The sequence below is a fragment of the Limulus polyphemus genome, unplaced genomic scaffold, assembly GCF_000517525.1.
Source record: "Limulus polyphemus unplaced genomic scaffold, Limulus_polyphemus-2.1.2 Scaffold3095, whole genome shotgun sequence".
Classification (NCBI taxonomy): Eukaryota; Metazoa; Arthropoda; class Merostomata; order Xiphosura; family Limulidae; genus Limulus; species Limulus polyphemus.
In genome coordinates this window covers 88,699-100,633 of record NW_013668705.1, presented here as the reverse complement: position 1 = coordinate 100,633, position 11,935 = coordinate 88,699, and the positions used below count along the sequence as shown (strand labels likewise).

At 30.3% G+C, this 11,935-nt stretch overlaps 1 protein-coding gene across 1 annotated transcript in view; it reads left to right on the top strand.

Moving 5' to 3' along the window:
- LOC106468642 (MAP kinase-activating death domain protein-like) overlaps positions 1–11,935 on the top strand; it is a 138,202-nt gene that overhangs the window by 41,059 nt on the left and 85,208 nt on the right. Inside the window, exons 8-12 of the mRNA XM_022396995.1 lie at positions 4,390–4,470; positions 8,385–8,723; positions 10,293–10,359; positions 10,757–10,900; positions 11,523–11,633. Coding sequence (XP_022252703.1) covers positions 4,390–4,470; positions 8,385–8,723; positions 10,293–10,359; positions 10,757–10,900; positions 11,523–11,633 — 742 coding nt within the window. The remainder of the gene's footprint in view (positions 1–4,389; positions 4,471–8,384; positions 8,724–10,292; positions 10,360–10,756; positions 10,901–11,522; positions 11,634–11,935) is intronic.

The following is an 11,935-nucleotide window of genomic DNA, read 5'->3' as shown; positions in this document are numbered from 1 at the left end:
ACGAAGATACTTAACATCAGTATCATTGAGTTTAGGTGTTCTGCCTCTTCCTTTCCTATTTTCAAATTTACTTGTCTTGGTTTTTTCACAATCTAGGGTGTACTTGACAGTGTTTGGGGAGTGTTTCAAGTCTGCAGCAATTTGTTGGAGAGTCCAACTAGCATCACGTAAAGCTTTTATGTGAACTCTTTGCTCTACTGACAATTCTCTACTATGCTTTTTGGTCCATGGCACGACAGCAAGACTTAATATACTGGTACCATATGCTAACTCCCTGCTAGCTTCTTTCTATGTAGTGAGGTAACATGATAGTTATTTCAGACCCTAAATTTGATCAGTATGTTCATTCAAGCAGAACCCTTATGACATGCCCTTGGTAGAAGTATATGGGAATTCTAAAGAATGTCAACAGGAATCTGTGAAGCATTGCGATAATGTTGAAATTTACATTCTGTAATGGCATGGAAGAATTAGCCCCATGAAATGGAAAGAATGACAAAATATTCTCTTGTCCTGACGCATTTGCACAGTACTGTATATAATTTATTTTTCCATGATTAACTGTTCAGATGATGCAGAATATGACATATAGACAGACCCATCTTGCCACACCCGCCTGTCACATCCTCTCTTTCAGGATTTGTTAATAGTTCTTTCTTACTCCTAATACTATATTATGTATAACCAATAAAAAACCAATGTTGTCATCTATCAAATGACTTATTGTATAACATTATGTTCTGAATGGTTAAATGTCAATTTCCTTTAGAGTACTAACATTGTTCCCATGGGAAAGTTAATGACTAGCTTAGATGAATTTGTAATGGCTCTTTTTGCATAGTTAGAAAGCCAGGAAATTTTTTAGAGGAAACAATTTGTATACTTTTTTTATATTATTAGTGTATATTCTTTAGTACATTATTTAATTAAATAAAAATTAAGTGCTTTACTATCTATATTATAAAAAAATTAGGGTTAACTCTCTTCAAAAACCGGACAGCAAGAAAAAAGAAGATTAGCTAAGTATTTTATTTCTTAATTAAATAAAAATTATTTAATGCACTACCACCATCAGTATAAAAAAGTAGGGTTAAATGTCATCGATAGTGGACAGGATAGTTGACTTACTTGGGTAAGTACTTTTCTTATTTTTTCATATTGTTACGTCTCTGGTCATTTCTTAAAATATAAATTCTTCCCGAGGAACTTCAGCGATACAATTCCTTTCTTAAATAAAGCTAGTTTATTCTTTCTCATAACAAACTTTGTAATACACTTAATTTCCACAGTCACTTTAACTGAAACACGTGCTATAATTCACAACGATTCACGCACTTTACTTTTGGTCACTACCGCTCGCTTGACTCAGTTAACTCTATCTTCAATCTCTCTATATCTATCTATCTCTGCTTTATTTGCCAGGCTTATATACTAAAAAAGAGGGCGTCTAGCAAATACTGGGATATTCGTGAGGTTCCCCGATCCTTCTAGAAACTCATCGTGTGTTACCAGTGTCACGTGACTTCCGCTGTCGTAACAATATTTATTTTTTATTTATTGTTATAAAAAAGAAACTAAAATTTAAAAATACGTTTTTTTCAAGTTACTTAAGACTTGATTAAGCAAAATAAATAATAATGATAATATGATTAAAATCCTTCACAAGGCACGCACGCGAGCAGTTTGTAGAAGCTCTTGGGTACTGTAATTTGACAACGTAACATGAGCTGCACATTCTCCGAGTGATTTACAACTTATAATGGCACGTATAATAGTTACACACAGTTCAAAGGGCAATAAAGCAATAAAACTTAATTATAAATAGATGTATACTGTTACGAGCCTAGAGCTACTTAGGATAAACAAATGTAGTTTCATGTTACAATTTGAAGTCATTATAAAAAGAAAAAAAAGTGTAATTAAAGTTTATTTTGATTTTTTTTGGTGGTTACGATATCATTCCAAATGACCGATCCTGGTTTGAGAAAATAATAGATGAACTATAAAGTTTTACTGAAAAAAAATCGTTTGAAATGCATTGTGGAGTTTTTAGGGATTATACAAAGGAAATTTGAGATTTTTGAGACGAGAAAAAGTATTTTTAATTTTAACATGAAAATTACTTTGCACATTCAAAACAAATGCTCATTATATTCATGGACAATTTTTTTTTATGTTATTAAAAATACTTCAGTAAAAAATATGATTTTTTGTTTGTGAAAGATTTATAATGTTAACTTAAAGACTACCAAAATTTGTGAAGATGTACATGCTATATTGAAAGCTAGAAGTATAAAATATAAAGACTTTAAATGAATACAAAGAGGTCACATGGTCTGTCAAATTGACCGAGCTTTTGTTGAAAGAGTTAAGTAACTGCTGACTAAAAATCACTGTATTTAAATTTTAAAGAAAATTGCATGGAGAATTGTTCTGTAAACTGAAGTAATAACTAGAGCTAAAGTTCTGCCTGTCATTTTACTTTGCTATGTAATCCAGTATACCAGTATCAATAAGTATCGGTCTCTTTTATAATAACTTGTGATAGATGTATTTTATTACCTTGTTAGTATATACAAACTTGTATTATTATTTACATTACACAAACTTGAATTTTCCACCACAATACAAAGTATAAATGAAAGTAATGAACAACATTAACATTTTCTAAAGACATTTTTATCCTCTTACTATGGTCAGCTCAAAGTGCATATGTCACAAATATTTAGAGTTACATTCAAGATTTAATTAAACTACTTTATTATCATGGTATATGAATAAACTTGGCGTAAAAAGAGTTAATAAATCAAATTTTAATATTAAACAAGTTTTAAGTTCTTAATTTCATAAGGAAAAAGTTTTATAAATCTTCAATTTAACCCTAGTATGAGAATTGTGACATTTTCTCTCTCGGTATCCTCTCTTCTCTAATTTACTTACAACTCCTTCAGAACTATGGAATTTAACATACATTACTTATTATAATATTAATATCACTTGGGCAAAGTTTAATATTTATAGCTTTCAGTGTTATATAGTTACAGAGTCATAAAATACAAAATGAGAGCCCTCTTGTCATGCCCACCTGTCACATTCTCTTTCACAAATTGCCAGTAGTTTTCTCTTACATATATACTGCATTATTTATAACCAATAGAAATCCGAAGTATTAATCTATCAAATGACATATTATATAACATTGTTTTCTGTACAGAGAATTGTCTATTTAATTTCCAATTCAAACTTTATTCTCATAGGAAACAAACTGGCAAGATTAGTTGAATTTTAATGACGTATTGCATAGTTAGACAATAGAAAAATTAAGATAGTTTTTGGATATTGTTTGCTTTTTGCATTATTATTCTGTGTTTTTAGATGTATTAAATTTGATAAAATAAATGTAGTATAGTAGTATCATTATTATAAAAAAAAATAAGGTTAAATTTCATCAACAGTTGACAATAAAAAAATGATCCAGGTAAGTATTATATAAGTATTTTATGTGTATTCTTTATTTATTGTAATAAACCTAACTAAAATTTGAAAATTAGAAATTTATTACATTAGATTAGGTAAAATAAAGAGAAAAGATAATTAAAATACAAAGAATTTTCTGAGGTACATGTGAGCAACTTATGAGCCTGTGCTTTATGTAATTCAATAGGGCAATGTAAGCCAAGTGATTTACAACTTGTGTGGTGGATTATTAGTTAGACACAGTTCAAAGATGTATGCTGTTATGAGATTTAAGCTATTTAACATAAACAAATGTAGTTTCGTGTTACAATTTGAAGTCATTCTAGAAAAAAAAAGGTTAATTTAGATTTATTTATAATTTTTTGTAGTGATTATTTGATTGGTCAAATTGACCAACCTTGTATAGAGTTAGGGTTAAGAAAATAACAAATGAAATATGAAGTTTTAATTTTAAAAAAATACGTTTTAAATTAATTTGGAGGTTTTAGAGATTAAGCAAATGAAATTTGAAAATTTTCATATTCAGAAAAGTATATTTAATGTTAACATAAATCATTTTGTGCTTGGAGCTGCCAACACTGACTTCATATATATTCATGGAAAAATCTTTAGTGAAAATACTTTATTAAAATTTTGATTTTTTGTCTACAAATAACTCTTAATGCTTACTCAAAGCTTGCCAAATTTCTTGAAAATACGTACAACATATTAGAAGTTATATTATTAAAACTACAAAGGTCAATTTGGGGTCACAAACTTGGCTGATTCGACTGAACCCGTAGGAAAAGAGTTCATTTTTTTTTGTAAACCATTGTAATGGTTATGATGTTTTGGTATTCTCTAATTTTGTTTTATTGATCAGCTAGTTTGGGGAATAAAATATGAAAATGCATTAAATCAATACTGTTATAGATAATAAAGCCTCCTGCTGTTGAAGATCTACCTCCACTGCCTGAACGAGAGGCCACAATATTACAGAACCATCTAAAACAGGTAAGTTAGAAATATGTGCTTGACCTTGTTAAACCTTTTTTTTTTTAACTACCAAGCACACCAAATTATTATAGATGCAGCAATGAGAAAAACAAATAAACATTGAACTGGTATATATGAACTTTTAATATATGAAAGTTTATTGGTTTATAAACATTGGCATGTTTTAGTTTATTGGGTTTTAAATTGTAGTTTTAGTCTATAGAAAAAAAGGTTTAATGTTTTTTCACCTATTCCATGTTTTAGAACTATAATACCACTTTATACTTTCTAGACCTGAGTGGTGTCACTGATATCGTACAATTTTTCCTTCTCACAATGAAAATACTTCACAAAGTTACATGAAACTTAATATAAACTTTTACTATAGTATCTAGTTTTTTATTAAAAAATAATTCAATTGAGTATTTCTTTCAAGGTTTAGGTTGTGAAACTGCTAAAATGTTTTTCAGATGTGATAAAACATCAAACATTTCTTTTCTTTGTACTTTTAATTTTTTTAATTTATAAGAATGTTCAATTTTGTTGCGTATCTGCTTGTTTGTTAATTTCCCGTAGAAATTATTTCCGAGAAACTTCAGCAATACAAGTCCTTTCTTAATTAAAACTAGTTTATACTTTCACGATATAACTTTGAAATACACAGAATTTCCACAGTCAATACGTTTGCAATCTCGATAACAAAACACACACCTTATATTACCATCACTACCGCTGGCTTGACTCAATTATCTGTCTCTATATCTATCTATCTGCCATTATATATCCAGCTTTATTTGCCGAGCTTATATACTAAAAAAGAGGGTGCCTGGAACAGACTAGAGTTGCCAGGAAAAGTCATGATCCTTCTAGAAACTCCAGCGCGCATGCTCCCAGTGTCGCATGACTTCTGCTGTCATAACAATATTATATATTCAGTCAATTTCAACATGTTTAATATTCATTAACGTACACTTTAATTTATTGGTTGAAACAGTCACCATTTCAGGCAATAGATCATAAGCATGGCAAAAACTGGAAAATATTTATCAGTGACCTAGGGCCTCACCTTCAAAAATGGCATCACAATTACTTTTGTTAGGCTATTATCATGATTTTTGCCACAGTATTGTTGGTCAAGATCAATTTATATTTAACTAATATAGTTTGTTCTCCAAAAATAATTTGAGTTATGTGTTATTTAAATACAAAAATTTTATAAATAATGTCCAACAGAAAGAATTTCAGTCACTAGAATTTTTTTTTGCAGTGTACTGTACTCGTTAAACCTAACTAAACATGTACAATATTTTTCTATGGATAAAAATGCCTAGAAGCTTTCAAATAGATTCAATTTAACACAAAAACATTACAAGAATTAAAAAAACTTTAAACAAATTCCCAGCTCAGTGTGTTGTTCCAAAGTGTTGTAAACTTCACAAAAAATATTTTGTTCACTTCAGCAGGAGCTTCTAATAAGCCAATATGTTGAAGAATCATAAATTACTGCTATACTGACTAACATAGATTAGAATCCCTTATATTTCTAATCCATCCAAGCTAGCTATTTTGAAAGCAGATCTTCTTTAGTAATTGCTCAGGACCACATGCTTAGACATTATAAAAGGGTAGCAAAAAAAGAGTTATAGTAAAAAAACAACCTGAACCTTCTGGTTGGCAGAAAAATTATAAAAACAAATTGATAAGTTGGTTACTTACAGGGTGCAGAATGCAGCAGTCATTCCAGCACCATATGCTTTTGGTGCTTGAGCAGCAACACTAAAGACAGTCTCCCAACCAGCATAGCACTACTCATAGCAGTCACAGCCATATCTCAACTACTATATCAGCACTTGAGAGAGAGAGGGCAGACAAAACAGTAATATGGAAACTGAAGTTGGTCAAATCACAGGTGAGTGAGGCCAAAAAGGTGTAAGAAAAGGTGTAAGAGTACTGAATGAGTCTAGGCAGAGAGAAAAGTCAAGATTGGTCAACACAAACAGTCATGGAATGGATACATAAACACAGATTGACACTGATTGTAACAATGGATGACTGAGTCAGAAAAGATGTGACATGAGCAGGAGTTATGAGTAGAGATGAACATCTAGGGTTTGAATGATAAGCAGAAAAACTGGATAATCCAGCCTATTCAGAGCAGAATGTGAAGCATTTGAAGATGGACTTGTCTAGTTGATCTGTAACAGTGAAGACAATAACAGGATCATATTCCTGACAGACTCCCTAATCCTTATAACAAAATTGGAGACAGGTTTTGTATCAACAACATGGGTAAAACCTTTGAAGAACTTGAAGGCTTAGCTGTTGATGCCCTATGTTCCATGCTGGAGCAGCAGACCAATCAATGATAAAGTGGACCTTCTAGCTGGTGTTAGAGGTGCAATCCTTGAGTGACCTGATAAGTTCTCCAAATGAAATTGTCAGTGAAATATTATGTAGATTGAGAAAACAGGAAAAGATTGAGCAGGGGTCACATTGGTTACTGTATATCTTACATTAATATATTTACGAATATAAATTATACAGTGAGCACATTTTAGGTGTTGTGCACATCCTCATATGAAATTTCAAAATTTAAGTAAAAATAATAGTTCTAATTCTATTTTAAGAACTTTTAGCTCCAAAATATTTTAAAATTGATATTTTGTCATCTGGTAACATTTATTTAGTGTGATTCTCAATGAAAAAAAGGATTTAAATTTACATTTCTGAGTAACTCACACTTATAGATTAACAAAATATTTCTACCCATCTCAAACAATTTGGTTATTGTGGTTAAGAAACTATCATCCCATAAGAATATAATTATCCATGTTTTGTTTCTAATGTAATTTTCCTTTTTTTCACTGGTACAACCTCTTTTTCTCACCCTTTTATGATCTTACTGTATATGATCTAAACTACTAATGAAGCTCAGCTTTGAAAGTAGCTAAAGGCAAAACTTAAGCCATTGTATACAGTACATTATAAACCACCTACATTAATATAGAGTGAATATAATATCATGAGAAGTAACTTATGGTTTCATTGGAAAATGACAAGACATAGCTCCTGCATAAAAGAACAATGGAATCTGTAATGGGAAGTTTAGAAGACTTAGGAACAAACCACAGATCTGGGAATTTATTAAATTTTCTTTTTATTCCTGAAAAAGTTTTTTGTGTTAAATAATATTTGTTTTAAAGATACAGAGTACTGTTAAAAAACTATCAGGTAAGTTTAGTTAGGTTATCAAGTATAATTAAGCAACAGCAAAATATTCTGAGGATTCAAATCCTTACGTATTAAATGGTATTTTTAAGTTTACCATATTTAAACATTGCACATAAATATACAAGTTTGTGATTTATTAAAAAGAAACTATACTTGTTAGATGTAAACTGATCTTGACCCAGAATATTGTTAACAGAAATATTGTTACTTAGCCTAACCTAATGTCATTCTGAAATGTCAGATCCAAAGTCAACATTCAATGTTTGTCACTTTATTAGATGTTTTTGATGATTTATAACCAGTAATTGGCAAGATAAAGTATCAAAAGAAATATGCTAATAAGAATTAATCAAACTGAAATTGATGGCAAAATGGAAGTTTAAAGGCATTATTAATGGACTGCATCTGATGAAGATCTGTGCTAGCAGCATAAAACTTTGTCCAAACTTCTTAGAAAGATGTAGTCTATTAACAACACAGAAAAAAATAACAGAAAAAGTAAGTCAAATTATATGGACTTTTTAGCAAAAAAAAGTATCTAGTACTATTTATTAAGTTTGTTACAAGTTTCATGCAATTTGGTTAATTATTTCCAATGTGAGAAAGAAGAAACGAAGGAATATCAGTGAAACTATGTCACTCTGGGAGGGGTTAAAAGTGATTTTATTGTTGTTGATTTAACATTTTTTTTGTTTGTTCAGGCTTTAGCTTCCATGAGTATGAGTCCTCAACCAATAAAAAATTTAGACAAGATCCAGCCAAGTATGGTAGATCGTGTAACTCTTCCAGAAACTTCAGTGACTCTTCCATCTACAGGCTTCAATCCCTTGATATACGGAAATGATATTGATTCTGTAGATGTGGCTACCCGAGTGGCTATGGTCAGGTTCTTTAATTCCCCTAATCTGCTTGCTCACTTAATGGAACACACACGCACACTACGTCTATATCCAAGACCTGTTGTGGCCTTTCAGATCAAAAGTTTCCTCCAGTCTAGACCCAAAGTAACTGTTTTTCTTAGGCGATTTGTATGTACTCAGGTTTGTTGAATTTTTGTTTCCTTTTTCTATAATTCATAAAGTATACATTTGGCATAGAAATTGTACAAAAGCATGTAGCCTTGTTCGTAAGAAGTATCTTAACTGCAGAAAGAATTATTTCCAGACATTAAGATATGTTTGATGGTTTTTTTTTTTTAACTAAACAATTTGGAGAAAATTGGAGTTTTAATATAACTGGAAGGTTGGATATTCTAAGCCACTGTATACATCTTATTTCTGAAACAGATTGAAAGAATTATCATGCTGTTTCTCTGCTCCAGAATGCAATTATCCATGATGAACTCTCTATCATCAATTTAGCTAAGCTAATATCTCTCATCTAAATTTATCTTTCCAAGTGTTTTTCTCAAAATATATATTTATATTTGTGTATATATAAGATGTAAACTAAAAACTAGTGTTGAAAAGATGAACTGGCTGTAAGATTGATCAACTTTATTTGCTTTTTTGTGGTTTCAAATGGGAGTTTAGGTAAGTATTAGCTGTGTTGTCTTAGAAGCTGAGTATCGACATGCAAATTGGCGTATAAAGCTGGTCAACCTTAATTGGAATCAATGCTGGTTTAGCCATTTTGTCTTAATTTTACAACATTTTCAAAAAGTTTTATTACTCTAACATGACTACATCTGTTAGCATTAAATTTGGTGCACATTTTCTAGTAAAATTAAATCAAATCCTTATCATCTGGCATACCTAGGACCCATAATGCTGTTAGGCTAATTTTTTATATATGAGCCAACTCTGAGCATTTATTCATTCATGAAAATTAATATAGGATTAAAATACACATGCTATAACACTTATGAAGAATCAAGCAACAGTAAAAAGCTAAGATACACACTACAAAATTTTACTTAGAATGGACACGAAAATTATTTGAAAGAGAATTGTTTAGATGTTATTGATTCATTTCATCAAAGCTTCCTCATGTTTCTTTTGACATCCAACACAAACAACTATTTACACTGTCAGTTTGCATACAATCACAGTACTTGTAAACAAACTTCAAAAATACATGTGATTCACATGAATACCACATGACAAAGCAGATACTTGGTCTTTTTTTTTTGAAGAGTATCAAGCATAATGAGTGTGCAATTAAAAAAGAAAAGTATTACACCTTCACATAATTATAAAATCCATAACATGTACACTGTGGAATGTAGTATTTTAAAAGTAGTAGTTATAAAGTTTAAAGCATAAGGACCATAAACAATTTAAAAAAAAATTAACACTCATTTTACAGTTTACATTTGTAAAATAGTTGCAATAAGAAGAAGATATTTAAAATGTTTTTTGGAATTAATTAATGAACTTTACTCCAAAGCATTGTATCATATGTGTAATAAATTGTTTTAATACAAAAAAAAGCTATCTATTCAGAAGTGTTGTTTTTTATTAAGTTTTGAATGTGGTGCATTAAAATTTCTTAGGAATAGCTTTTTTTATTTTCTTTCTCTCTCTCCTTTATTTTTTTGTAGTGACCAGTAAAGTTTGTTTATAGTTTACTAAATCAACCTGTAGAAATGCATTTCATTATTCTCTTAGGCTGTGGAATTTTTAGCTGAATGGTCATTATGTCCAACCAATGTGGCCTTTCTTAGAGTTCACACTGGTAAGTGTTCAACTTTAAATATTAAGTTGAACAGCATCATGAAATAGCTTTATTTTAAAACAGTTTTTTTAAATCTTGAAGTGGTCTGGTTTGTTCTGGAAAAGTTTTTAGTAGAGAGTGATGCTAGTCTGAAAAATAACTCGTGAAGCAGTTTTATAGTAAGTGTGCTTTTATTCAGCACGTGAAACTTTTTGAAAACATAGTCCATGTACCAACCTATTTCAACTTAAATTGGTTCTAAATTATGCTTGTCCTTTGAAGGAGGATGAGCTAGATTTTTAGTCTTTAATTAGAAATTTAAACTTCCCACTCCCTTCCTGTAATTTGTCTTACATTTAGTTCTTTTTTGGTATTTCTTGTAATATTAACATTTTCTGAAACTGGATGTTTATTGCAGGTGTATTTGATCCAACTGTTATTGGAGATAAACCCAAGTGGTATAGTAACCAGTTAGAACCATTGCATTTCAAGGTCTGGAATGATGGAAGCTCTTTAGGGAATTCTTTAGCATCGCTAATGTGTGGTGAAGATATCAGTACAGGTGAGGATTTTAGCAGTTTTTGCCTGTACTTTTTGTTCTAGTGCTATAGGTTTAACCATCTCTCAGAAGTTTAGTTGTCATGAATTCTTTTTTCTTGTTGGCTTTCTACTATATACATAGATACCTGAGTGTGAAGTTTGTAGGATGGACTCATAATTCTTACTGTAAAGTTAACATAAGCCCTTGTATCATACTTTCTAACTGCTTGGTAATAGGTTTCTTTTGTAGTTTCTGAATAACTTGTAATATCTATGTTATGGACTTGACAGAACTTACTAGTGTAAACTGCATGTACATTTCTTGTTTTTACCCATTCAGAATAATATTTCAAGAGTTTGTTCAGGTAATTTTTTGTGTGCATGTTTTTTTGGTTACACTTACATTGCTCCAGAATTGTTTTTATGTTACTATAATTTTATAGCAAGATTTATTGATGGATTTAGTTTTGGATTTGATAAATTATACACAAATAACTTAAATTCTTGCTACTCTTAGATATTGGTGAATTTTATTCAAGAATGTAGTTTATTAACAAATAGTAAATACTATTTTCTCAATATATTTATCTAACTCTTTATATTATTCTTAATATGCTTGCTTTTTCCTTTATATTGTTTTTTAGATGAAAGTGGAAGTGATAGTGAGGGTGGTGGCAGCACTAGCTCTTCATATTCTTCACTGAGTGACTTTGTGTGTGACATGGTGAACAGTGATATTACTGGAGAAGTCATAGGTAAGGCAACAGTGTGTGATTTCTAAAATTCATTAACATTATCTCTAGTATTTAGAAAATTTACATTTTGGTTGACAAGAACAAAAAAAAAAGATTTAAAAGTGTAGGAACCTTGTTTTTAAGTGCAGTAGTATTATGCTATATTCAGTATCTCAAAGCTCTATGTTAAGTTTGTGTGTTGTTGAACATTTAGAAACAATGAAAGATCTGTTAACCCGATGACTACTGGTACTAACTTTCTTAGTAGGCAATGCAAGTGTGCATTTGTGAATTGAAAAAATGATAGAGAACTTATCTTTTAA